The 27,101-nt window shown below is 41.0% G+C and overlaps 3 protein-coding genes across 7 annotated transcripts in view; 1 reads left to right on the forward strand and 2 right to left on the reverse strand.

Moving 5' to 3' along the window:
* The window catches only part of LOC105677561 (platelet binding protein GspB), a 176,133-nt gene extending 166,120 nt beyond the window's left edge, over window positions 1-10,013 (reverse strand). For all 4 annotated transcript variants that reach the window (XR_010888727.1, XM_067350365.1, XM_067350362.1 and 1 more), the window contains exons 1-3: window positions 9,729-10,013; window positions 9,428-9,548; window positions 4,193-4,399 (exon numbers count right to left, since the gene is read on the reverse strand). The gene's annotated coding sequence lies outside the window, so the exon portion shown is untranslated. The remainder of the gene's footprint in view (window positions 1-4,192; window positions 4,400-9,427; window positions 9,549-9,728) is intronic.
* Window positions 10,014-10,916: 903 nt separating this feature from the next.
* LOC105677542 (protein ST7 homolog) lies at window positions 10,917-13,581 on the forward strand. The gene is made up of 2 exons (XM_012376239.2): window positions 10,917-11,715; window positions 11,918-13,581. Exons 1-2 carry the CDS (start codon window positions 11,286-11,288, stop codon window positions 13,039-13,041), a joined length of 1,554 nt encoding a protein of 517 aa, XP_012231662.1. The 5' UTR covers window positions 10,917-11,285; the 3' UTR covers window positions 13,042-13,581.
* Window positions 13,582-13,692: 111 nt separating this feature from the next.
* fwd (phosphatidylinositol 4-kinase beta fwd) lies at window positions 13,693-27,051 on the reverse strand. 2 transcript variants are annotated; one of them, XM_012376237.2, is made up of 12 exons: window positions 26,381-27,051; window positions 21,254-21,499; window positions 19,297-20,294; window positions 19,007-19,124; window positions 18,771-18,905; window positions 18,459-18,625; window positions 18,227-18,357; window positions 17,916-18,146; window positions 17,531-17,824; window positions 17,084-17,460; window positions 16,304-16,776; window positions 13,693-16,209 (listed from the first exon to the last, which is right to left on the reverse strand). In XM_012376237.2, the coding sequence occupies exons 2-12, from the start codon at window positions 21,433-21,435 to the stop codon at window positions 16,022-16,024; spliced, it is 3,294 nt and encodes a 1,097-aa protein (XP_012231660.2). In that variant the 5' UTR covers window positions 21,436-21,499; window positions 26,381-27,051; the 3' UTR covers window positions 13,693-16,021. The 2 variants fall into 2 exon arrangements, with proteins under 2 accessions (XP_012231660.2, XP_067206492.1); XM_067350391.1 differs by lacking the exon at window positions 26,381-27,051 and adding an exon at window positions 25,853-25,933.
* Between the last annotated feature and the right edge of the window lie 50 nt (window positions 27,052-27,101).

Here is a 27,101-nt window from a genome sequence, read left to right on the forward strand (position 1 = left end):
TGCACGTCTACTTTGCCAGGCGTTTGACCTCGATACCGACACCTTCATACTCTCACTCTCGCTCTCTCTTTCTTTCTTTCTCTTTCTACGAGACTCTGCTCCGCGGCCGCCTTCTCAGCACGCCGACGAGTCATCCAGCGTTTTGCATAAGTAACTCGACTCATTCGCGTGTCGCATAAAATGTTAATCCTTTCGGGCGTTTATAAGCGCTTAACGAAGATCGCTTGTCTTTTCGAAAGCTCGCGAACTCCGACGGAACTCATCAGAAATGCAATTCAAATGGAATTTTACTGGAAATCCTGTGAACATTTTGTAATTATACTTAATGCATTTTACAACGTAAAAAAGTGTATAATATTATTATAAAAAATATCCATGTTAGAAATGTTCCAAACAAAAAAAGCGCCTAAAGCGCCAATTCGTAATGTGTTCATCGATGCATTTGTTAACAAGTTCTGCTGAGTGTCTGTGCTTTGAATTTAATTATTGTTTTGTTTCTCAGTACTTCAATTGTGCTAATGGAAGTGATTCCGATAAATCATAACCGCGTATGCTCCACTTCGATAGTTAGAATCGAAATTCAAGGACGCGCCGACCTTTCGCGACCTCTTTCTCTTCACATTCTCCTCCACGTGGGTTTGCGATTGCGATCAGAACGTAGAAGTTTGAACTTCTGATTGATCCGTCTTGTCTAAAATTTGCTCAATTTATTCGTAGCTAACTCCGAGCGAAAGTCTCTCTTTTCCTTTATCTTTCTTCGATCAATTCTTATTTCTTCTCATTTTGATTCAATTACTGAACGAGTGTTTTCTGACAATTATATCAAAATTCTAAAAATGGAATGCTGACGTTGCAAAAATCGAGTCTACTTAAAAGAGAAACTATTTATAATTCTTTTAAAATAAAATAACTGGTTTTTTTATAGAGCTTTTATATTAATTTTTAATACAATCATAAACACAAGTTCGGATTGCTTTACTTTTATAAATCTAACACTAATTGTCTTTTTCCTTAATTTTTTCTCGCGGTATTTCATATAATATCTCCTCTTGTTAATTTAATTCAAGTTTGTCGAGATTCAACTCGAATTATATACCGAGACTTTACTGTTTAACTGTTCTTTGTTACGTTTTCTCACGGCGTATTTATTAGCATTATGTTTTTGTTCGGTGCTGCGTTTTAATCTTTTAACTGGACACGCGTCATAGAACACGTAATAAATACTCTTCTCTCCTCTACTATGCCCTACTCTCTCTTTCTCCTATCCCTACTCCCGGAGAGTTCCGAGGTCTAGCCACTTTCTCATCAAGCACTGCCATATTCCCGCCTTTCCTTTCTCTGTCATCATTCTTGCGGTGTGAGAATCGCGTCGCGGCGGACACGGTACACGAGGGATAACATACGACGCGCAATAAGCTGTGACTTGCGATTTTTCGCCCGTCACAGCGTGTGTGTTGCAAGACGCTAATTATCAGGGTTTTTTGTAATGACCAAACCGAGATGGTTCCCAACGGAACGAAGCTTTAGCTATCAGTAATCTCGCCGGAATTTCTTACGAATACACATTGGTGAACTTCGTTCTTTTCTCTTTGGAAAGCAATTGAACTTCAAATTGAACTTTAAATCGTTAGTTTGCTTTAATCCTCTTTTTCGACTTTCAGATAAATAGAAAGCTTTGTTTTTCCTGCATGCAAAAAATTCACAGACATATTGTTGAATTGCAAAACTATTTATATAACAACTTACAATAATAATTATAATTTCTAATCGTATAAAAAAAAAATAAAATTTCTATTGAAGAAAATTGGATAGTGAACTTTAATCGCGCCTTGTCATCATCATCAAACGAAGATGATTGAAATCTTAAATACATTGCGACTTTTACGTAGGTATTTCTTATTTTTTATATAAATAATTGCAACACAATGACAATTGAAAATAGCCCCTACTGCGCGTGAGAGATTAGAATAAATTAGAAGGAAATGTACAAAATTCGCGATATCGAAAAACCGCGGGAGATGGTGGCGGAGGGAGGCCGGAGAGAAAAGGCGCGAAGAAAACGGGCGTGCGCTTAGCGCTGACTAACCCCATTTGGTAGCAAAGCGAGAGAAATCCATTCCAAGGCGCGCGGAACATTACCCAAACCATCTCGCCGTCGCGGAGCCCTGAAACCCAGCCATGGTTGCCATAGTGACCGCGTCCATCCTCCCCTACTCGTTTGCTTGTCTCGTGCACCATCACCCGTAGTTTCTCCCCTTCCTTTCCTACCCCCTCTTCTCCTCCTCTTCCTCTCGCTGTGGCCACCCTGCCCCCTCGTCCCACTTATCCACCATCCTCACCGTTCCACCCCTCTTCCCTATCCCGCACCACTACTCGCCACCGACACCCCCCTTCCCCCTCGTCCCTCGTCGACCTTCTTCGTTTGCCACCCCTCGCCCTTGCATCCCTTATTCCATGCCGAGGCCCTCCCCTCCGCCGACACGGCGTCAGCCGATACCAAACTGCGATATCAATTACCGCGACGGCAAACTACCGCACGAAACCCGACGATGAATTTACGGGTCGTAGCACGTGTTTTATGCAGTTTGTCGGACGATGGAGTGAATATCGGGACGCGGCGCGCGCGCGCGCGCGTTAGTTAAATGCGCGCATTCGCATCGGCTTATCCGTGACAATCGTGGCACTGCAATTTGGCACGCGACACGCAAAAAAACCACAGCTAGACGCGTTCAACTCTTCTGCGCACGAGAAATATTTTATTTCACGTTGAGGGAATTTCTTTCGTTCGGAAGCGACGGTCTTTTAACGACGATCTTGGGAGAAATAAAATGCGAAAAGAGTGAAACAATTTATTAGTTTGCTATTACGATATATTAAAAGATTTTCGAAGTTAACACTGGAAACGGAAATACTGCGCATTATACGTAGGAAGAAATGATAAACTTCATTTCCGTTTCCTGTTTCAAATATCTGTAAAATATGGAGCCCGGACTGGTAATTAAAAGGACGAATACTGAAGGTGGTTATATTACATTGAAACTCTAAACGAAGAGATATTAACTCGCAGTTGAATTATCTCACGGAAATAATCACGGTCGTCGGTAACATCCTTATTCGACATATCGAATTAAATCCCTTTGACCGTTTTATCGCTCTGGGCAAGCGAAGTTTGACGGCAGAAAGGATTAAGTTACAACTTATGCGACTGCTATCTTGTTTAATATTTCGGTTTGCTGTACGCAAATGACGTCGCGACTATGAGGCTATTTTATCTCATTGTGAGAAATAGTCTCTTTGATGTTTAGTTTCTTGAAAAAAAAAGCATTCGTCGTTTGTTGAATTAAGACTATGCAGCTAAAGGGTACCGCGTTTTTTTTCAGAGACGCAGTCACGATGACAAACTTTCGCAATAAAAAATCTGATTTAATGCGTAGAGAAAGCGAGAAAGAGAGAGAGAGAGAGAGAGAGAGAGAGAGAGAGAGAGAGAGAGAGAGCAATGTTTAGAGAAATTTTATAATTATGAGCACAATTATTTGTTCATTATTTAAATATGTATACATTAATGATACACTCAAATTACAATTACAATCAACTTCAATGTTTTCTCGTCCGATTTTCTATTTACAATATTTTCTCATCGTTGTTCTATATTTTGCACTTATCTTATTTCTGCATCAAAATATTTATCCATTAAATACGTTGTAGGAAAAATACATACTTGATGTTTCTTAAGTTTTGCAGAAAAATTCTTTTCGAAGAAATTGTAAAAACGCTAGTGCGGAATAAGGACGCGTGGCTTTCTGACCCTCGCCCACGCATTTCTCTTCGCGCGTGGGCGCGTCCAGTATTGTGTAGCATTTTAGGACGCGTGATTGCGACGTTTATCTGGGTCAACGTAACGACGGAGATGCGAACTTTACACGAGGAAGTCAGATCGGATAAAATAAAAGAAAATTCTCTAAACGGTGCAATGTAATTTTCTGGCTTCCCATTTGATAAGAGCCTTTTTAAATCGAGATGAATCTCAAGCACGCATTTATCTCTGGAAATGTGAAACCACTAATAGTATAAGCTTTTACTCTCTTTCTCTCTCTCTTTCTACGAAATAAAGAAAAAATTTCGAGGAATGCATCGATATCATATATATAGCCTCCCCGCTAAAAAAATTCATTTTTTATGATAAATTACTTACCATATCATTCCTTTGCTGTCGCCAAGTAATTCCTAGGCCTGCTCTTCCTCTCAGTAGTCCTTTGAGCACTCACACGCGTTCGCGGTGCACGCATTGCTCGCGCGCGTATCCGAAAATCGCGCGACACTTTGAACGGCACTCCCAACGCGCACTTTATTATATTACGACGGAACGAATTATACATAGCACTGATTAAGCACAGTTTATCTGTAAAATATAAATACATTTACATTACAATGATAAAACAATATTATAGTTGTGTAAGTTATACAAAATGTCTGAGAATGACTGTGCTAACGCTCATGATGCAGATAGAGGAGAGTAAATTGAATAGAAAAGTCCTTTATCGTTTTGCAATTTTTTATAATAAATATGTAGTTATAAAGATATTAATCAAAAAGAATTGGCAAATAAATGCGTTTTGCGCGGCAAAACTGTGTGACATATACGCTCTAGCGGCGAGTTTCACACGACAACGAAAAGTAAAGCTTCTGCCCGCTTGATGCTCACGTGTTAATTCTGTTCTCGCCGAGTGACCAAACTTTTCATTGTTGTCCGACACTCGCCGCTGTCACGCCTAGAGCATACATCCTAGCCGCGCGAAATTATTGAGATATTAATTAAAAAGAATTTTTTACAAATTTTTTTAAATTAATTCTATTCTTTTCAATTAATATCTCAATAATTATTTTAAAAATTGCAAAACGGTAAAGAATTTTTCCGCTCACGAGCGTTGGCATAATCATTTTAACATACCCTGCGTAAGCGCTCACTAATAATTACAAAGTTCTAGGAAAAATGAAAATTTGACGAAAAGAGGAAGATAGTTTAATTATTTCGTGGAAGAATTTCGAAGCACTAAGCGATCGTTTTGATCGCTTGTACCGTTGAATCCTCTACTATGAAATATAAACTAGCAACATATATTGCATCTGACTGAAGACAGGACTAAGTTATTACCGCGCACTTTAATGTTTTTCCGACAACTCAAAGCCCTTCTTTCCAAACTAAAATACCGATTCATCACTGCATTAGCCACATTGACGTAGTTATGAAACTCGCTTCCGCGAGACGCGACCTGTAGCGCGACCGCGTTTGGAAAGTTTGATTGGAAGGAAGGCGTGAATGATGACTATTCTCGCGTCCGTAAAAGTTTAATGTGATACTGGAAAATCAATTTTTTGTTTTTCTTTTTAATCTCCCTCCGGGATTACTCTCGCATTCACAATTGTGGAATCATAGGCGTATAGTCGGAGAATGGAAATTCCTATCGGCACGCCATTAAAATATCTGGCGTCGCTGCATCTCAAATACAGCGCGTGCATACGGTACGGTTAGTGATACGAGATTGACTGCCGCGTGGCGTCATATACCTCGTTATACGGTTACCGGTTACGCTGAAACTTGGCGAAGTTGGCATCTGCCTTCGGCAACCTCGAGGAAACAGCGGGAAAAGGGAGACGCAAGGACGTAGAGAGGTAAGTAGGTGGAGGCGTGGCCGTCGAGAAACACGAGAACTGATGAGAGAGAGAGAGAGAGAAAGAGAGAGAATACAGGAATACAACGCGGGGAAAGTGTGCGCGAACGCGCGGCGAACTTTCAGCACGTAATTACGAACTCGGCCGAACAGCCGAGAGATTTAATTAACGAATCGAGTAGCGAATTTTTAATTGCGTTATCAATTCCGCGATTACTCGGTCGCGTCTGGAACGAAATGCCGAGTTTTTGAAGTGAGCGGATTTTTTAAATCGCGGCAGCGCTAACTCTCTTCCCGCGTGATCTCTGCGATGTAGCCGCAAAGAAAAATATTTTAGGAAGAAACGTGTCAGGATAAATTTTGCTCACTTTTCTGTCACAGTCGAAAAACGACGGTTCTCGAACATCTCTCAAAAGACAAATTTGAAAGAATTCAGTTTTGCGTTCGATTTCAATCAAAGTCAAGTTTAATCGCGACAATCGATTCCTGATTCTCGCGTTTGAAAAATTTTCGAACTGGATCGTCGGGACGTCGAGATTCGCGTGGTTCCGGTTTGCTTTTCCATGTCGTCTGCTTTCAGACTGATCGCGGCGAGATCCTAACGGTACCGGCTCGATCGCCACTGGCCGCCGGTGGGACGGGACGGCGGCGTTACAAGAGGCGGCGGTTCAGTGACCGACCGACCGATCGACTGTACTGTATCGAGGTATGGAGATAGAGGAGGACAGATGCAAGCGCACGTGGACGAAAGGGAGGATAAGGGTGACGGTGTATACAAAGTGCACCGGACCAATCGTATCACCCATTAATTCCAGCAGATTTCTGTTGTCATTTGGAGACGAAAATCTTCAAATTATCTCAGAAATTTGCTATTAATGGATGATACAATTGGTTTGGAATACTTTATATGTGAAAAAATTATTTTTTTTTGAAAGGCACAAATTTTTGTATCAATTAGAATTGTCCATTGTAATTAAGAAATTATGAATCGATGATAAATTATAACAATTATAATCTAAAATGTTGTGTCTATAAAATGCACTTTGTAAATTGTACTTTGAACATTACTTAGATAGGAAAAATGAAAACGAAAGTGTAGTGACAATAATATAAAAATAAATAAATACCACGGAATCTGAAATAAATTACTTATGCATCTCGAAGTTAATTAAAATATAAGGACTTTGCATTTGTATACTGTTTTTATTATATTTAGTCGTAAAATTTAGAGATATATCTTCAAATTTCCCCTTCAATATACATCGCCACCGCACGCTTACATCTTCTCCGACACGATCCTCCCTTTTCTGAATAAATTGCGCGATTTCCTTCCTTTACCTTGACACCTGCTTCCGAGTATATTGCACTTTATTCTCGAAGGATTACAAAGCCGAGAACTAGACTTTTTTATTTTTCTTTGATAATGCGTACAATACACGGAGAAAATTTTATATCGGACCATGAAGGAATTGTAACAATTTTTACTATGTTTTTCACATAATGACCATAGTATTTAAACTTATAATTCCTCTTATGATCCGCGATAGCAGACTACCGTATCATAGTAATTTTTTATATAAAATTTTCTCCGTATAGCGTCGGAAATATCGGCGACAAACGAGATTATCTTAAAATCATCTTTTCGTCGCAAGAAAATGTCTCTCGGAGACAGATAGGAAAGCGCTCAAAATTATAATGAAATGTATTTAAATGCAGATGCGCGCTTATCGTGTTAAAGATTTTATGGGAAATGACGTTGCGACACGCGACGAGCAAGTTACTTGAATATATGCCAGTAATTTATTTGTATAATTAATTAAAACTGAAAATAAACAATTACAAAAATTGTCAGTTTCAAATTATTATAAAAGATTATTCATTGTAATATTAAATTACAGAGCTTTAAATACGCTCACTTTTAACTCAATTATAAATCTTTTTTACGTAGATATTTTCCTTGAATATTATTTTATCACTTCTTCACATTTATCACTATTTACGATCGCACACTTTGTATGAGAATATCCGCTTTTTATCAGATTAGCCGATCCACCTTTTTTGTCCTATCTTGCAGCTGAACAAAGTTTTACTATAGAATTCTCTAAAAGTAACTTCCCACACGGGGCTTAGAGAAAGAGAGATAAATCAATCGCCTATAAGAATTATAGCACAAACAATGTTCGAATTGAGAAACTCTGATATTCGCTTTAAAAAAATAGTCGAGACAATTCAATGCGATTAATCGTATACAAGAATCTTGCCGATTTCAATAAAAATTGTAAATTTAGATGTAACGCGATAGTCTACAAGTAATTCTAAACAATAAAAAGAAGCGCATATCGCCAGCTGCGAGCGTCGACGATACTGGGTTCTCCCATGAGAAATTTCTCAGTGAAGTGACAAGAAAAGAAATCGAATAGCTACACCCTATTTAGAGACATTTGTACGTAACTGCGTACGCATGTCACGGACTAAAGTGCGATACACGGTGTCTCACAAATTCGCAATTTCAATTTTAACGAGAGATTCCCTGAACAAATTGCAGTTAATTTTTCCATCGCGAAAACATCATAAAAAAATCATTATTTGTTATCTTTCTAAATTTAAAAATAATTAAAAGTAATCAAGCAAAAATTCTACTAAAGTGAATTTAATATTAGTTGAGGAATATAATGTTGTAATCATAATATTTGACTTTTTAAGATTTAATCTATATAAATGATGTCAGTATTTTAACACTTTGCTAAGGAAAAGTTGATCCTAAACTAATCAGAGAATCCGTCATTAAAATTAAGGTTGCGAATTGTACACAGAACATCCTGTATATAAAGTAGCCGTTTCGAAGACACTTCTCCAATAAGTGGGTTATTGGGACGAGCGAAATGCGTCACGCGGAGGAAGAAAGAAAGACAGAAGGAAAGACCTTCGCACGCGCGGAAGGATCCGCTGACGTTTAAAGTGTCATATAAAATAACTGCGTGTCCATAGTAACCTATTATCCGTTCATTATGCACTTTTATTATTCCAGTTATTTACTTCCTCATTCTTATATAACGCGCATTCTTCATAAAAGTTTCAATTTCTATTCTACCCATAAATACTTCTCTTTCATAATATTCACAATTTTAAATATTTTCACTGCTCATGTAGTTATAAACATTTATTATTATATACCTAATATATTAATTATGATTGTTATCATATTTATTATTTATATATATTTATCTTTTATTCATTGTATAATTAAATAAATAAATTTTATTTTAATTTGTGCAATATATTGCGATATTTATCTGAAAAGAAATTTACTTGAAGTTTTATAATTTTATAACGCGATGTAATGTGTGCATATTTCAGCAATTTAGTTCCATCTATAGTGTTATTGATAAAATACGATTAAATTATCTATTTTCTAGGTAAAGTACTGAAATATCAAGCGCGATAACAGTACACAACCAATGACCAAACGTCGGTAACATTATAGAGTGCAGTTATCAATTTAGATTTAGTTATAAAAAATACATATAAACTTCACAGATTGCGCTAGTTGAAATATAAGCATAAAATATTTGATAAAAGTAATATTAAAAATAAATAAAAGTATATTATGCATCGAAAACTTATTATTTCCAGATATAAAAATAAAAAATAATAATTATAGATAGAACAGTAAATATTTATCACATCAGCTTATTAAATCAAGATAATTACCATTGATGATATAAACAATTATTTTTAATATAATAACTTGTACTTACATATCTGATGATGATGCGCCACTGCATGTTCACTGCACTCGTTGATAAAATGACGTGATTATGCAAAAAGGATTTTGACTGATTTTGACCAATTCCAGCATACATAAACAGTTCATTGATACTGAAATCACAATATTGACATGTTAGCAAGCGAACACAACGAGCTACAACGAACGGCCGCCATTACGAGACATTCGCGATTTCAGTTGATTTCGAGCTCAAGTAGATCGCCGAAGTCAAACTTCAGAAATTGACGCATATTACTACTCGATTGTATTATATTTACGTTATATAGACTTACAAACATTTTACAAAACCCTTTCGATAGTTCTTTGCGTGCAAAATCTACTTCTAGATTTTTTGCAACATTTTGGCGCGAAGGGTGATTTCGTCGGATTTCCGGGCAGAAGTAAATTGCCGAAACCGAAGTCACGGTAGTGGTGCATAATAACAATTGTACACGGTGTTCACGTTACTACGATTACTTTATGAGACATTTTTTGATAATAATTCAACACGAGATACACTTTTAATCACTAAAAACTATAAGAAATACGGAGCGATGCGAATGCGACTCCATCGTCCGTCGCGACGCGTTTACTAACTGATGTGTTTATTGACTTTGGTTCGAGATTTATCGAAGAGTAATTGCGATTCTCGAAAGCAACGAATCTATCACTTCGCAGCAATTCAATTTGTTAACTAGTTACATTTTTTGATATATATTTCGCGCTTAGCAAAGAAAGAACAAATGAAATAAATATAGAAAATGCAACTAAAATGCACATATTATTTAATAGGAAAATAAAAATTGAAATATTTTAATAAATGATCAACATAACCAAGTATTACAAAAATTGTAATCAATGCAGATAATTATAGAATGATGATATATATGTACATACCTGATCGCGTGCTTATGTTACAATAAGCACTTTACGAGACATCTTCGATAATTCTTTATGCAGAAAATACGCTTTTAGATCTTCGTTATACTTTGGCGTGAAATGTATAAAGAAGATTTCGATCAATCTGAAATGAAAATGAATCGCTGAGACCAAAATCGTGATACAAGTAACAGCTATTGTACACAAGGATTACATTACCACAAGTACGAGACGTGTCCAATAATTTCTAGCAAGCAGAATTCACTTTGAAACAGTAAAAATATCAAAATGTACGGAGCGACGCAAGTGCTATTCCGCCATTGAGATCTAGAGAAGAATGCGATTCTCGAAAAGATCGAACAGCGGACCAATCACAATAATTGCTAATGTGAAAATATTATCCAAAAATGCGCGGCAAAGATAAAATCCGAAACTTTTTTATTCTTTATTATTTATTTATTCTAAATATATTTAAAGATATTTCAACATTCAAAATATATATAAATGCAACAGAATTACATAGATAAGCCGCAATAATAACGTATTAACAATTTTTTTTATTTACAACATCACTTGCGTTTCTTCTACGACTTTATCTTCTGATTTTCAACACTATCGACCGAGCAGCAAGCTGATTTGCTTGTTTCGTACGCGATGTTCTTAGCATCGTCGAAAATATTTACTATTCGCCGGGAGCGTACGACAATGCACGCGTGTTGAGTTAAATACCTGACATACGAGCGTCATTCACGAAATACGAGCTACATTTTTCGAACGCGATCGACGTGATATTCGAAACGGCGGGAGATCTGTCGTGGATAAGAGCAGAGAAGAGGTTATATGCACTTTTGATGCTGTGCGTCGTGTTGTGAAGAGTGGTGAACGCTTTTGTGTCTCAGCGACAGGAACACACTGCTCGCTACAAGTTAGAACAAGTGTAGGAAGCGGGCGATCGCCCCTCGAGAGCATAAATGGCACTGCTATTTACCAGCATGTTGGACTCGACAATGTTCCTCAGCACCTTAACCCCAAAATTCTACGTCGCCCTCACCGGCACCTCATCCCTCATCTCTGGCTTGATCCTCATCTTCGAGTGGTGGTATTTCAGGAAGTACGGTACCTCGTTTATCGAGCAGGTATCTCTAAATCACATCTCACCATGGATTGGCGGCGGTGACAGTGCTAACGATAACAATAACTCGAATATCAACGGCTCCAATGGTTCCTCGAATCAACAGAATGTGCCAGAGTGCAAGGTCTGGCGCAATCCGATCAATTTGTTCAGAGGTGCGGAATATCAGAGATTTTACTGGGCTACGAACAAGGAGCCTTTGACATACTATGACATGAATCTGTCTGCTCAGGATCATCAGACATTCTTCACTTGTGAAGGTGATACAGGTAAGATCAGAGGCGAGTCTGCATCTGGCTTTATTCACTTTGAAAACATTAATTCAGAAATATCTGTGTCATTAATACCTTGCTAAATATTTTCATTATTTGCGTAGTGATAATATACAGAATATTCTGTTTTTTTTTTCTCTTAAGATATTAAGATAAGATGGAGATTATACAAGAAGTTTAACTAATTCTTCTCTTGCAGGTAAAGCTGAATATGAGATCATGCAAACAGCTTGGAGAGAGCGCAATCCAGTAGTGAGAATACAAGCTGCACATAGCGCTCTTGATCGTAATCCTGATTGTGCACCAGCTTATATTCTTCTCGCAGAGGAAGAGGCCACTACAATTGTAGAAGCAGAGAAAATCCTAAAGCAAGCTCTAAAAGTGGCCGAGAATAATTACAGAAAGTCGCAGAATACCCAGCATCAGGGTTCCATAGCCGAAGCGATACACAGGAGGGACACAAACGTGCTGATTTATATCAAAAGAAGATTAGCGATGTGCGCGAGAAAGCTGGGTAAGTTGAAGGAGGCGGTAAAGATGTTTCGCGATCTCACGAAAGAGGTACCACCGATCATGAACGTTTTGAACATCCACGAAAATCTCATCGAGACCTTGCTGGAGATGCAAGCGTACGCAGATGTACAGGCCGTACTGGCCAAGTACGATGATATCAGCCTGCCAAAGTCAGCGACCATTTGTTACACAGCGGCGTTGTTGAAAGCGCGGCTCGTGGCGGACAAGTTTTCAGCTGACATTGCTGGTAAACGGGGTCTGACCACCGCAGAGATGTCAGCGGTGGAGGCCATTCATCGAGCCGTGGAGTTCAATCCTCATGTACCTAAGTATCTACTGGAGATGAAACCGCTCATCCTGCCTCCTGAACACGTACTAAAGCGCGGCGACTCCGAGGCGATCGCGTATGCGTTCTTCCACTTGGCGCACTGGAAGCAGATAGAAGGCGCCCTGAATCTACTTCACTGCACATGGGAAGGCACGTTCAGGATGTTACCTTATCCGCTCGAGCGCGGACACCTGTTCTATCCATATCCAACATGCACCGAGTGTGCCGACCGAGAGCTTCTACCATCATTTCACGACGTCAGCGTCTACCCGAAGAAGGAGCTGCCCTTCTTCATCCTATTCACGGCTGGTCTATGCTCGTTCACGGCACTGTTGGCTCTGCTGACCCATCAGTATCCCGATACTATGGGCGTAGTTGCTCGTGCGATACTCGGGTGGTTTTCCAATCCATTTTATTATATTCTTGACAAGCTAGAAGCTATCTTACCCTCTAATTTATTGCAACAACTCTCTAGAATATAAGGCTGTGTTTTCAAATGATCTCCATTAAACTACAGTTTGGTCCTTTTATTTTTAACTCATTAGAATTGAGCGGACCCTTTATTTTAAACTTTTGCTTGAACCTTTGCTGTTCTAATAACACATGCAAAGATAAATACTGAATGGTAAAGATATTTGAGAGAGCAACAGAAATTGTGCTTCGAAAATCTTTCTTTCAGAAGAAAAAGTTTAGATTTCAGAGTTCTATTGATTTTTATTAACAACCACAGAATTCTCTGGTTGTTAATAGAAAAAAAGAGCTAAGAAGAAATTAAATTAACAATAAAGGGACCTGATTGTATAAAACTTATTGTGATACTCGCAATATACTTATTGCTTTCTCCCATTTGTCTCCAACTTCGTAGCCCCAGTGTATACATAAAATGTGTACAAGCTCCAATTTGCAACTTTTTCATGACTGATATCTTGTAGTAATGATTGTTTACTTAGTACTGTAAGCTCGATTGATTTTACGAAATGCAAATGAATGTCAAACTTAATAAAAAGAATTTAGACATCTTATTACATGTTATACGACTATTTCGTCGTGCGATCGCTACGTCGTACAAAATAATGAATATTCGACAATAGGCGGAATTTATGCGGACAGTCGGGTGCTAAATAAACTCCTCGTTTTATCGCATTCGAATTTATTCAATAATTGATATTATCAATAGCTCGCAATGAGGTGAAAGATCAAGGCAAATCAGAGATCTTGACGTTTCACGTTCTGTCTTCAGAACAGGAAGTAAAGTTCGGGCGCGTTTAATCGACCGGGAATAAAAGGGCCGTCGTGGCCCTACGCCTATTTCTTCCGCAATCACTCTTATACAGTAATAACGAGAACGTTAAAATCCCTCACATTAATCACACGTATAGTATTATACAAATTTTTACGAGAAAGTATTCGGTCGAAATCGAAAATAAGAAAGGGACAACCAATATCGTCGTGTAGACGGATTAACTTCGCATTTTCTCAATCATCGTACTCAATCGTGTCCGATTCCTGGTCTGCCTGTCTATCATGAGACGGTTATGACGAGGGACGAGGGGCAAGGGGGAAAAAAGAAAGAGATGTATAGAGAGAAAGGTATAAGACACTTGGAAGTCAGAGGGCCCAGGTCTCTCCGGTACTCCGGGCTGGCTCCAGCGCAACTTTGATTTTGCTTCGAACATTTCATCCTCTCGATTAGATTTCTTAACCGATAATAATATAATAAGGTGATAAAATTTGTCATTTTTATGTACAATATCTCTTCATAGCTTTTATATATATCTATATAATTTACTTAAACGGACATACGTAAAACGTTACGCGAGGAATTGCGATTAAATAATATTATCCTCGGTACACAGCTACAACGACACTCCTCGCATTCACGGCTATGGGTCGAATTTGGGGGGGGGGGGAGGAGGGGAGAAGGGAGAATGAGAATGTTTACGTAATATAAGAACATGTAAAAACTTTCAAATGTGATCCTTAAGATTCGCTATAGTATAATGTTTAGTCCTTAATTTATACCGCGTGTACAATTAGATGTATTTATCGAAGAGCACTAATCTACGAAGTAGGAAATATTTTGAGTATTCGCCTCCCGCTAAATATCCGAGCCTATGTTTTGTACGTAGCTTTCTCGCGCGTTCTCGCCGGAATTGCGTATTAGAATCCCCGGGGGATGGAAATTCACCGGTGCCATCCTACGAGCAGGTAGATCCTACTGCTTATTGCCGCGAATTATCTACGAAAGTCCACGCAACGTCTTTCTTCTCTTTCTCTGTTTTTTTTTTTTCTTTATAATGTATGTACAAATTACGGATTGTCCGCTTCACGATCGATCAGCTTCACGCTAAGATTGCCGCATCAGCACTTCACTGTGTTTAAATTTAATCGTCCCCACTGTTCTTCTACACAAATAAGGCACCTTTAACAAATTACGCTTGTTTATGTAAGCTACACTTGATTTTAGCAGTCCAACGCGCTCAGTCAACGACGCAACGTCTGCACTGCGGCGATAGCTAATTCGTAATTTGTCAAATTGAGGCATACGTAAACAACAGCAGTCTTAATGTATCGAACAAAAAACGTTATATATAGTGGATATATGTAATCAACTGGGTACCAAAATTCTCATAGATTATTCCTCCTTTCATTTCTCAATTCTTCAAAACGACGATAAATATTTTTAACTTTCAACGAAGCGCTCATCACTCTCCAGTCAATTCACACTCTCTCACTTCAGATATTCATACTAAGCGAAGTTCTTTAATCTATCAAATGCCGAGACCGCTCTGATATTCGCTAAAAATATTTCGTATCGTTCTTGCCCGTCACGAAAGCAAGGAATAACGTTAAACTCAAAGAGTAGTTATCTCTATCTGCGTTCTATACGTTTAGCCTAAATCGCGAGGCTATCTACTATATCCAAGAGGAAAGTGACTTTTCCATTCTAAACGTCATTTGTGCTTGTGGAATGCTAGAAAACAGTGCTGCCCAACCGAAATCAGCTCACCTGTCCACAAAGAACTTTCCGTTTCCCTTCGTCATTGCGCGATCGCAAAAATTAATTCTTTATTTACACACTGAAACCGATAGAAGCTGTCTCTTGAAATATATCACACTATAAATAAATCTGTTTACCGAACAACTGTGGAAATAATTGCAACGCGAATTAAAATAAATAGCGACATATAATTAATTCAAGTTTTTTTTTCTTCGTGTTGCTGCATTATTACTGCAACTCGTGGAATAGGTTTTTCGACGCGACAGACTGACTTGCACGTACGCTTGCCAATTAACATGCGCGCCGCCGATTGGTCAGCCCCGCTATTAAGTGTATGTAAAAATTGTGGAAGAAATACCACAACATATTTTTCTCTCTTTACCGGATTAATATTCTTTCTTTCGACCTTACGACAGTCTTATCAGAAGCGCGGTAGACAGAGAAGGTTGTTAACCTTGATATTAAAGAGTGCCGTTTGCGAAGTATTGATATCGATCATAGAGTTTAGTGGACCACGAGTGAATGCTGCCTTCGACCAAATCCTCGACATGACGACGCAATTGATCCTCCGTTAACGTGAGGTGGAATCTATTCTTGAGACCTTGAACAGTCGCCGCCCCACCACTGCGGAAGCACGGAAGCTGAGAGCCTGCGGAAAAATCGATAGAACACGGTGAGACATGCGGGCTGAAAGTGCACATGCGAGCGGAGCATAAGCACAGTCAGTACAAACCACCACTTACCCGACAACATAATCTCGACGAGGTTAACTATCTTCTCCATGTGCTTCCGTGCCGCGATTAAGCCTTGAAGAATGAGGCTCTTAAATTCTTCGAAGAGTTTGGATTGATTACCGCCCATCACCTCGACGAACTCCGGTGTCAGCTTGAACGGGCTAGTCTCGAAGCCGAGATTTCGCGGCGAGGTCGACAGAATGAATCCGAAGTCTATGTGGATCAAGTGGCCGTCGCTGTGCAGCAGGATGTTGCCGTTGTGACGATCTTTTACTTGAATGAGATAACTGACCAGGCAATATGCGGCGCAGCTCTGAATGAAATTTCTCTGCGCCACGAGAAACGCCTCTGAGGTAGAAGGGCCGAACTCTCGTTCGAAATATTGAAAAAGTGTTAATTGGCACTGCTTTTTCACTTGATGGAGTGAGACTGTGTTCAGGATCGGTTCGATCAGGCCGCTGTCGTTGGAGAGGCATAATATTCTGCGAGATAAAATCGAATAATTATTCAAGAGTTATGTCAAATCTTATGACACAAACATAATTGCATCAATAAAAATTATATATATATTCGATAATAATTACTTTAATACAATAAATTTTTATGAAATATTTTTAACATTTAAACGCTTAATAACTTTGTATCTCCAATGATTTTATTTTTTATTAAAATTAATTAATTTATTATTTAATTAATTAATTAAATTTTGCAATTACTTTTTATGAAACTTTTTTAACCATTAATTTTACGCTCCGACGAGATTTTCCAATAGCAACTCGTTATACTTACTTGTACGGTCGTACCCAGAGAGGCAATTGTTCCTCTTGCCAAATCTTTTGCAACATCGAGAGCAGCTGCGAGGCGAGAAGTTCTTGCCGGAGGTCATCGCCGCATTTCACAATTACCGCGAGTAATCTCCAAGATGCCAAATGCCCGTACGGGCTGGAAGCTCTTATACGTCGTTGCTTCTGCTCCCATGGTTCTTTGAGAACCGCCGCTGACGGGTCCTCGGGATCGTGGTTGAAAGTCGCGCTCGGCGTAGCTGCCATTTCACTCAATCTTCTCTTGATGTCGCCCGGCACGAAGATCGGCTCTCTGCTGTCGGACGATTCTTGGCTCAATTGCGATATGGTATCCCGATCTTTCGGCTTGCGAAGCTGTAAATACTGAAACAAACGGAAAGTTATAACAGAAATCGGAAATGCAAATATACGATTGCGCGAATAGAAAACGTACCTGTTGTGTAATCTCGTCATCCTCCTGACTCCAACAATCATTAGGATCGTCGTCGGGAAAACTAAATGCCACGTCTGTATTTCTAACGGCGTAAGGCGAGATATTTTTCACCGGAGTCTGCCGTACCGCCGAGTTTTGCTGACTATCGGAAGTGGATATGTTGGACTGCTCGCCGCCGGTTAAATTCTCCTCAGACTTGGTGTGCCTCAACGAACTACCCATAATTTTCGTCGGCACGGGTGACGTGTATAAATCCTCCACTTCTAATACCTCCACATATATTATATAGGGCGCCTGCAATGATACCAACATAACAGTCCATATTCAAACAATGAATTTTGCGGGGAATCTGAGATACAATGCAAACGAAATGGTATGTAAATACCTTGTCCTTGCTGTTGAGAACGGCGGCGTATTGTGGCGGAACTCGCACGATATGATGCGGTATCGTGCTGTGCAAAGGAAGCCACACCCTCGCGGGGAGATTCAAATTAAGCGTATTGAGCTCCGCCACTAATTGAACGGTTTTACTTTCCTTTGTTGGGATAGTTCCGAGCAATTTACCAATTGATATTAACGCTTGAATAAATTCGAGTTCTGGCGCGAGCCGAGGTGCCTGCGAGAGTTCAAGTTTTACACTGATGTCTCTTTTCAAGTAATAACAGCTACTGTTTTGTTACAAAGTAAATCACTCACATTGCAGAAACAGTCGGTTTTTTGGCCTCGCAGATCGTTCACCACACCTTGGCAGGAATAAAAGCAGGTACAGCCGTTGTCAAACGCTCGACCAGAGCTCAGGTCCCCAAGACTTACTTTATTTATTATACCTTTTGAAGGATATGTAAAGAAAAATTAAACGCTCATTAGAACAATCAAAATTATTGTAATTTATCATTTTTTTAAAATGCAAATTAATTGAAATAATTACCGGAATGACTACGGCGTATAGTCTGGAACAATCCAGTGGCGTCGGACTGAGATCTTTGGTGGGTTTTCTTGTTCGGTGACGTAAGATTTTGCGTCGAGGGCAATGGTGATGGCGCAGGAACTTGCAACCCAGCGACACGCTGCTTTCGACCCTCATTTCCCTTTGGCCTGAAATGTGAGGCGTTTAGAAATTAAATAGCCCTCTAAATTTTAAATCTACGTGCAATTTATTCTATTAATCTGCCGAAAGCTCATAATTCTCATTACTTCAATTATTACTTTCGTCACTGAGGCGCTTATTTATTGCTCCTACCTGAGTTCATCTGACAGGATAAGATTTTTTAATTTGGTCCCATGAGACTTCTTCTTTGACGGCAAATGAGCATCGGAGCTGTACGCGTCTAGCAGCCAGGCACATTTTAACGAGAAATCTGCCGACTGTCTACACCTGCAAGATAATTGATTTGTTTCAATCTATCCAAATTTTATCATTGCAATTTTTAAAACGCGCAATCAAGCGATCTCTTAACACGTGAGTTCTATATTTACCTATAGACAAGATATGGATAAAGGACCTCTGTTACATCATGAAGCTGTATGTACATCACAACTAATTGTGGTAAATAAAAGTCCACATCGTTATCCGGAAAACTGAACATCTTGTTACCTACGAAACATGTCGTATTTATTAAGAGATTATTATTTCTCAATGTCTCTATCGATAAAATTTAAAAACCAATGGTAAAAATAATGAACAATTCAAAAGTGATAAATGCTAAAAAATAAGATTTAAAAAAATAATAAAAACGATCAAAAATAATTTTAAATGTTTCTTATACCTAGGTAACTCTGGACGCCGGGTTCTTTGGAATTGAATAAATAGGAAATAGCCATGGACATGTCGAATATCTGACTCTCGAAGAGCCGCAGAAGACAGCCTTCCGACGGTTTCGGCTGCTTCGTCTCCTGCTGCCGGCGGATGATGTCCGGTTGCTTCTTCACCGTCTCGGCTTCTTGCTGCTGCGTCGCAGTCGTGCCGCAGCAGAGGGTCATGGCCGCGCCGGTCAACTCGCTCTGGCTCGTATCGGCCATGGATACCGGCAACGCCACCACTTGCATAGCGCCTTGATAGATTTCGGCGCGTTCCTGATGCTGATAATCGGGATGCGGACTGTCCGCGCGCTCTCGCGCGCTCACATTAATTCGTGGCTCCTGTAAGCAACGTTCGTCATCGTTCGCGTCGCTGCGCCGCGGACGATCACTGTTGGTCTCGTCCTTGAGGGACACGGGAGACGCTGCATTGTCACTGAGACGCGTCGACAGTTCCACGGGCGACACCGGCACCGACATTGACACCGACACCACACCGGCACCGTTCTCCACACCGTCCACTACATCGACCAAGCACACGTCGCCTGGCTGCGAAACGGACGAGTCGAGGCTTTCGCGGCTGTGCAGATGATCCACGCTGGACTCTCGAGTGGCGGGCGCATTGGTGGCGTCGCTCGAGCCGCTATCGGAGCCGCACAATATGCCAGAGTCGTCGGAACCAAGACTGGCCAGATCCTCGCGTTCTCGCGCGGTGCGCGTCCCCTTTTCGCATGGCCCCGACGACGATGATGACGATGATGACGACGACGACGACGACGATGATGACGGCGATACCGTCGCCGTTTTAGGGACCGATGAAGGAACGGGATTCTCACACTCCGGACTCGGCGTCACGTCGACTTCTGGAATCCGTTGGAGAGCCGAATCCAGACTTCGGTTCCTATGATGATGCGTCAACGTCGTCGCGGTCGCCTGAGGCACCGGTGGTAGTAGGATACCCATTGATCTGGAAATAATCCATAAATTTTATCACTAATGGCCGAAAGATTTGTTCAAACAGCATATTGTTATTAAATTGAACACTTAATTTTTAAATGCATACAAAGAATTAAAAGAAAATATAAAAAATTTTATATAAAGATTTCAGATTTATATTTCAGATTTCAGATTTATATGATTTTCTTAATCTTATCACATATTTCATGCTATCAATATTCTTTTCTAGTCTATACTTTTTTTTCTTTAGCCTATTTTTTAAATATACATTTAGTATCTTATCGCTATCACTCATCATAATTGCTTTGCCGTTGCTTGTTATTTTGTTATTGTTTTTTGTTATCATTGCCGCATAATTCTTTATTTTGTAAATACATATTGCTTTTCGCTTTGCGTTAAAAGATCCCGCCGGAAGAAAAAAATTAACTTTTATCTATATTATTAATCTTCTATCCTTTTTTATCATATTTAAACTGCGCATTTATTCGAATCCATTTTGGGTCAATAACTTAATTTTAACCTTTGGCATCTCGCGTACGTTAGCCGAATTGTGTATACGCAACTTGGGCTCCAGTTTCCAGTTCGCTGCTGCGAATGGCACGTCGAATGAAGAAAATAGATACGACAGTCCGCGCGCGGTTGCGATTATGCGGTGCAGCGGTTATTAATATTGATGACGTCTTCGCGGCCGCTGTCAACGGCCAATTTAAATATCCTTGCGTATATTTCTCAATTTATGCTACAACTTCCACATCTTTTCCTCATCGACTTCATCGAAGATGACCGATCGCATAACCGTGTGCGTAATACGTCAAATGAATTTACGATCGCTTATTCAACAAGTGCCAGGAAACATGGAGACGTCACGGCTCGCAAAATAACTCGCGCGCGTGTCGCAAAGTGGCCCGCGGACACTCGGGAAGCGGGAGACGCCGCGAGATGACAGGAGCGGCCGAAATGAAAATATACCTGAAGTCCAAACTGTGGTTTCGTTGATGCGTGCTCAGTCTGCTGCGTGGACTGATCGACGGATTCGGCCGGCCGTGCACGAGAGGAACATTACAGTTGGCCAGTTTGTGCCGCTTGATGTGTGTCACGCTTTCCTGGCGCGTGGGTCCACCAGTCGGCGTCACTGCCACCACTTCGCTCATATTAGAGTCGCGTACGAGCACCGGCTCGGCTAACAGTCATCTGCTGGCCATGCTGGGACTTCACCTGCAAAATGCAATAAGTCGGTATCAGCGACGTGTCTCGTTTCTCATGGAAGCGTCGAATGCACGCGGCTGGAATACAGCACGGAAAGCACATACGTCGCGACGTTTTTATATTAAAACTTGCGAGGATATGCGATTCCGTCGAAAAATATTACGCTATAAATAACTTCCCCTTGCGGTAATAAATACTTATCTTACAAAACGGGAATTATTTACGACTTGACTGAATATTAAAGATAGAAGAAAATATAAACAAACCTGACGTACGAATGACGTATTTATAATATGGCATGTCGCGATATAATAATGTGACGATTATTTGATAATCATGTCATGATAAATTGACTCGCGACATGAAAAAACAGTAATGTCGTAATAAAGTCAGAGATCTTAATCAATGTTAAACATGGCTTCTACAATTATTATGCGACACGTGGAAAAGCCAGCACGAAGAAAGTCAATAGTTGGCGTGACAGAACTACGAGACTGAAAAGCGAGTCGAGAGATAGACACGATGTATTTCCGGCACTCTCCATTATTTTTGGCCGCGTGGCCCGATAACAGCAGACGATATCATTTTTCGCGCACAATCTCGACAACTCGTGGCACGAAAACTGTGCATTAATCAGAGCGGTAGCGTCAACGACAGTCGCTGACAGAAGAGGAACACGTTCGAATAACATGCGTGCGTCGCCGCTATCAGTCGTGCGTGTCGAATGCCGTGATAAGGGAAGACGGTATCGCGAAGAATGGCGTATCTTTAATTAATATACACAACGGAAACTTTCGGCTTTGTGCACTGCGAAATCGACTGATTATATAATGAATCGTGCCGCGGAAAGAACGCGGGAGCATTTCTCGGCTGTTTATGCCGCGAAATCACCGGAAACCGTATATATGCTGAAAGATCAATCGTGCCGCTTCGGAGCCCAGATAATATGCGATTGGAATTTCTCTTCGAGCGAGAATCCAAACCGGAGTGGCATCGAGTTATCGTTCTCTTCCACTTTCAGAATCCGTCCACAGAAATGTCGCCCCAATTAATTAAAGTTTATTTTTGCAAAGCCTTTTCAATTCAGATTGTTGCAAAATTCGCTTTTTAAGAAATAATCTCGATTGTATTTTAATCTCGAGATATAAAACAACTTGAAGATAACTCGCTTTAGCGGAAGAATTAAACGGTCGTTAACAATTGAAACTGGTCATTAATTATGAAACACATGTATCTGAATTTAAGCGTCACAGTTTTTTTTAGATACGAATATGAGCTAATAAACTCGAAAATAAATCTCTCTTCATGAAGAGAGCAATTAAATGACCATTAAAGTTAACCGATATTATCGGAAGCGGTCATACATTATGAGAACAAATGTACGTGTTTAAGTAACATTTGAAAAGATTAACAAAAGGTCGCTCGATTCGCGAAATAGCCACGCGTTGCAACAGTATCGGAGAGAAAAAGTCGCGATACCGTAATATAGGCGTTTAGAAAGTGCGACTTTTTATCAGTTCGAACACTTTCTAGGATCTTCCTGCCACTGTTTACAATACGTTCCATTCCACGCGGGATAATCCCGCGGGTAAATGCGAGTACAAAAGGCGGTATAATACTCGATTAGTTACATGAAAGTTACGAACAAGCGCTTCCACGCGGAAACAGACTATACTCCATTCTGCTTCAATTCCGTTCCGTGGACTTTTGTGCGCATCGAACGTAAATACAAATCACGCGTCACGTCCAAGTCACGTCGAAAAGCTGCAATCAACGATTGTTCGCGACTTCGCAAATTTTCAAATCAATTACACATCAATTTCGAGACTCGCAAAAGCTGTGAAATAAATTGCATGATCCATACAGAATTCACACAAGATTAATGGCAATCAAAATGTTAAACACAATGTAAATGTTACTTAAAATATTAAATCACCGCTTTTAATTAATTCTTATTAATTTTAATAACACAAACATGCTGCCAATAAACTCAATCATTTCTTAGCCGATGCTCTTTCGGTTAAAACTTGTCGATTATTTCAAAAATATTAGTTATCGAATGAATATTTCCTCGTGTTTATTGCACACATCAAAATGATGGACACGAAAAATTCTTCACGTGACGAAAACTGGCGTAGTATTTTAAAGATTGCGGCGCAGGTGTTACGGTGCGGAACCGAGGTTTCTATCTCGACATACGGATCGGTTGCGCGTTGCAAAATTCACCGTACAGTCCGTCGACTCGAAACTCGCGACACATGTGGAACCATATGCTTTCACCGATCTGCTTCGGTGCCGGCGCGTACTCGACGTTACGAACACGCATTCGCGATTCCGAAATTGCGAAGCAACGCACAAAAAAGGAGTGCACTAGCCCCCGCACTAGACACATCCGTCGGAGCGTGCACCTTTTATGTACTCGTAGATCGAACAAAACTATCCTATTTTTTGAAAATAAATTCGAAAGTATCGAACGCAAAAGACAAGTGGAATATAAAATAATACCTGATGAAATGATATCCTTACGTATATGCATGTATTACATGTACACATCTTAATATTCTGGCTTGTATTTGAATCGACCGTATTGCCGTTCACTTGCCGATACCGGATGTCGACACGTTATATATCTTGAAACAATCGACTCCCAATAAACTTTCATCGTCCGCAATTATATTACGTTAAATTTTACATTCGCGCAAGATTTCGGAGATTTTGCAATAACTAAGATTTTCCACTACTATTTGGCATACAATATTATACGCGTTACGTTGATTTGCACCATGCATATTTACATAGAAATAATAATTTTTAATTTAAACAATATATCGCAATTGTGACGCATTCCGATTCGCTTGGTGGCAAACTTTAAAAGGGAAATTTGACGCGCTACAATTAGAGTTTCTTGACCATGTGATAACTATCGATATCAATACTTTTTATGGATAATTATCGTAATGTCAGAACTGTGTTGAGAATAGATACTTAATTGAAAAAGATATGTATACAATATTCCTTTTCAAAAGATCATCTCTGCGTAGCGAACGCCGAGGCGAACTTGAATGCGAATCCAAACAACTCTGTTGATGATCTAATAAACGGCGCCAATAATCAAAGGAATTCGATGACTTTTTACAAGCGCGCCTCCACGCGTGTGGCGCGTGAGCGTGAAACTCGTACTAGAAAGTTGGACGCACATCGCGGCGAACACAAAGCGAGCCAAAACGCGTCGAAGAGATTTCAGGAGATTTTCTCGTAATCTAAAAACTTGCAAAGCTCTTCCCGCGACAACGCGATGCAATCGCGAAGAAACGCAAAACGCTTGTTGAGTGTTTATATTAATATCTCGTGACGAAAGAGTGCTTTAAATGCGACTGACATAAAATAGATGTATAAAACTGTATGCGAAATATCGAATAGATAACAAAAAGTACATAAGACTACAATTGTATGAACTGAAATAGATAAGAAAGCCTAATTATAAGTCTTAATTAGATATCATATCTCAAAATGTTGCGAAGTTTTAAATTTTTATCCGTATTTTTCAAGCTGCGGCAATAATATCTGACCGCTCATTTGAATTTGTCTTCTGCGCGACGACGGCGTGAAATTCTTTCAGCGAAAAATTCTTTCGAATGAGACGCGCCTCGTGAATCCCGTCTGGCCTCGTGACATTTCCGATGGTCTTCGCAAAACATGAACGTCGACATCCAAGATCTTCGCAAGCGTGGAATTCTTCCACGACCGTCGCCCACGGTTCCTTAATATGAATCACAGCGGCAGACTTCTCGTTCCCGTTTCTGATATAGTAAACATCGAAGTCCGGTGTTCGGCATCGAGCAACTACAAATTACCCAAGCCATTTGGCATTTCCATTACCACTGTCATTATCATTCATTCATCGTGCACGTGACACCGACTACTTCTCATATCCATCAAACATGCTATCACGAGACTGGTTCTAGAATCCTATGCCGCCCGTTCGCATTGAGCGAGACTGACCATTTGAATGTAATTAGTAAGCAGAACAGCGAATCGCCAAGTCAGCGCTAATCGCTAACTTCGTTATACCCGAGCACTGCAGCTCGACGCAATCGCGATGAATTCAGTTTTTCAGGCTACAGACACCGTCTGTGCGCCAATTGTTACGACCTTATTGCGACGAGTAAACATAGAGATTGTTATCACACGTATCTAGCGACGAGATATCTAGAACTTCTCAACACAAATCACACCAGCGTACTTCGATGTATGTCCGGAATGCAGGCTTAATTAGGATTATTATGACGCTGAGATAAGCGTGACACGGGCGGATAAATAGAGACAATAAAAATTATAAATTTCCTTAAAACAATCCGTTACATTGTCAATAAAGATACGCAAGATTCATTCTCGTAAGTTCACCGCGTCGCAGTCTGATGCCACTCGCTCGCAAGTTCTTGAGCATGGCGCTCAAGCGGACTTCGCGGGTTAACGAGTTATAATCATCGCGTGTCTCTTTTCTCGCTACGCAGAATCCACAGCGATCTTACGCGATTTCGATCTATGCACATGCACCGCCTCTCCGCCTCGCCGCGCCGCGCGAGCGTCTCCTGGCACCGCCGCCGCATCGACACGCCGCTCCGCGCCGCGCGCTCGTCGAGCGTCCGCTCGCACGCTCGTACATTCGCTCGCTCGCTCGCTCGCTCGCTCACTCGCGCAGCGACATGGGTGTGCCGTTGTGCGCGAGAGCGAGCTTCCTGTCGAACCCGGGTCTGCGTGTTGACACAATGCTGGAGAATCCACCACCCCCTCGTGCGACACACGCCACCGGTCGCCGTCGCGGCGCAATCCCTCGCGGGGGAATCAATTGCCGCGCCGTAAACGTCAAACAGTTTGACACTCACTCACCTCACGCTCGAATCCGTGGACTCTCACTCGTGGAGCTACGACGCTACCGACGGCATGCCTGGCCCGCCTCGTTCGATCCTCTGCCTTCCAGGTGCGTTGAATTTCACGGCGACGACGCGCAGTGATACTACCGCGGCCGGGCTGGAAAGCGGCCGGGACGGTGAACGAGAGAGAGAGAGAGAGAAAGAAAGAGAGAGAGAAGGACGAACGGAAGAGGCGAAGAACCGTCTGTCTCTTTCTCCTGCGCGACGTGGTACGACGGGACGACCGTGGGTGCGAGCGCACCGAGAACACCAAAAGCACCCGGACACGAGGACGGGATCGCACCAGCTCGCACGGCAATGGCAGCTCCGACGTCGGGCAGACCTTCCTTTGGTCGGTGTCACACACGCACGCTCCTCGCCGTTTCTCGCTGCCGCCGGCTACGCCCAACAACGCGCGTCGATCGCTCCGTCGCGGACGTGATGCGCGCGATACATCGTCCCAGCGATCGACGGATTAACGACGGACAGACGGACGGATAATGCACCCTACGCGATGACACACTCGACGGTGCACGGGTTGGCTCGCGAACCTCCTCGCGCGTACGCGCTACTTGACGTGTTCGATGCTGCGAAGCGACGACTACCGATGACGGCTGCTCGCGACGTTGTTGTTTGTCGCACGACGCATTCAGCACTGACTCGGCGGCGCACTGCTGCCAACCCCGCGCACGCGAATT

Source organism: Linepithema humile, chromosome 2 (genome assembly GCF_040581485.1).
Source record: "Linepithema humile isolate Giens D197 chromosome 2, Lhum_UNIL_v1.0, whole genome shotgun sequence".
Taxonomy (NCBI): Eukaryota; Metazoa; Arthropoda; class Insecta; order Hymenoptera; family Formicidae; genus Linepithema; species Linepithema humile.

Coding starts and splice junctions, on each gene's coding strand:
- fwd (XM_012376237.2), bottom strand. CDS start 21,435: ATGAGCGAAGTGGTGGCAGTGACGCCGACTGGTGGACCCACGCGCCAG. Junction 20,295..21,253: donor AACCACAGTTTGGACTTCAG/GTATATTTTCAT, acceptor GATTATTTCCAG/ATCAATGGGTATCCTACTAC. Junction 19,125..19,296: donor CGGCGTCCAGAGTTACCTAG/GTATAAGAAACA, acceptor CATGTTTCGTAG/GTAACAAGATGTTCAGTTTT.
- LOC105677542 (XM_012376239.2), top strand. CDS start 11,286: ATGGCACTGCTATTTACCAGCATGTTGGACTCGACAATGTTCCTCAGC. Junction 11,716..11,917: donor CACTTGTGAAGGTGATACAG/GTAAGATCAGAG, acceptor CTTCTCTTGCAG/GTAAAGCTGAATATGAGATC.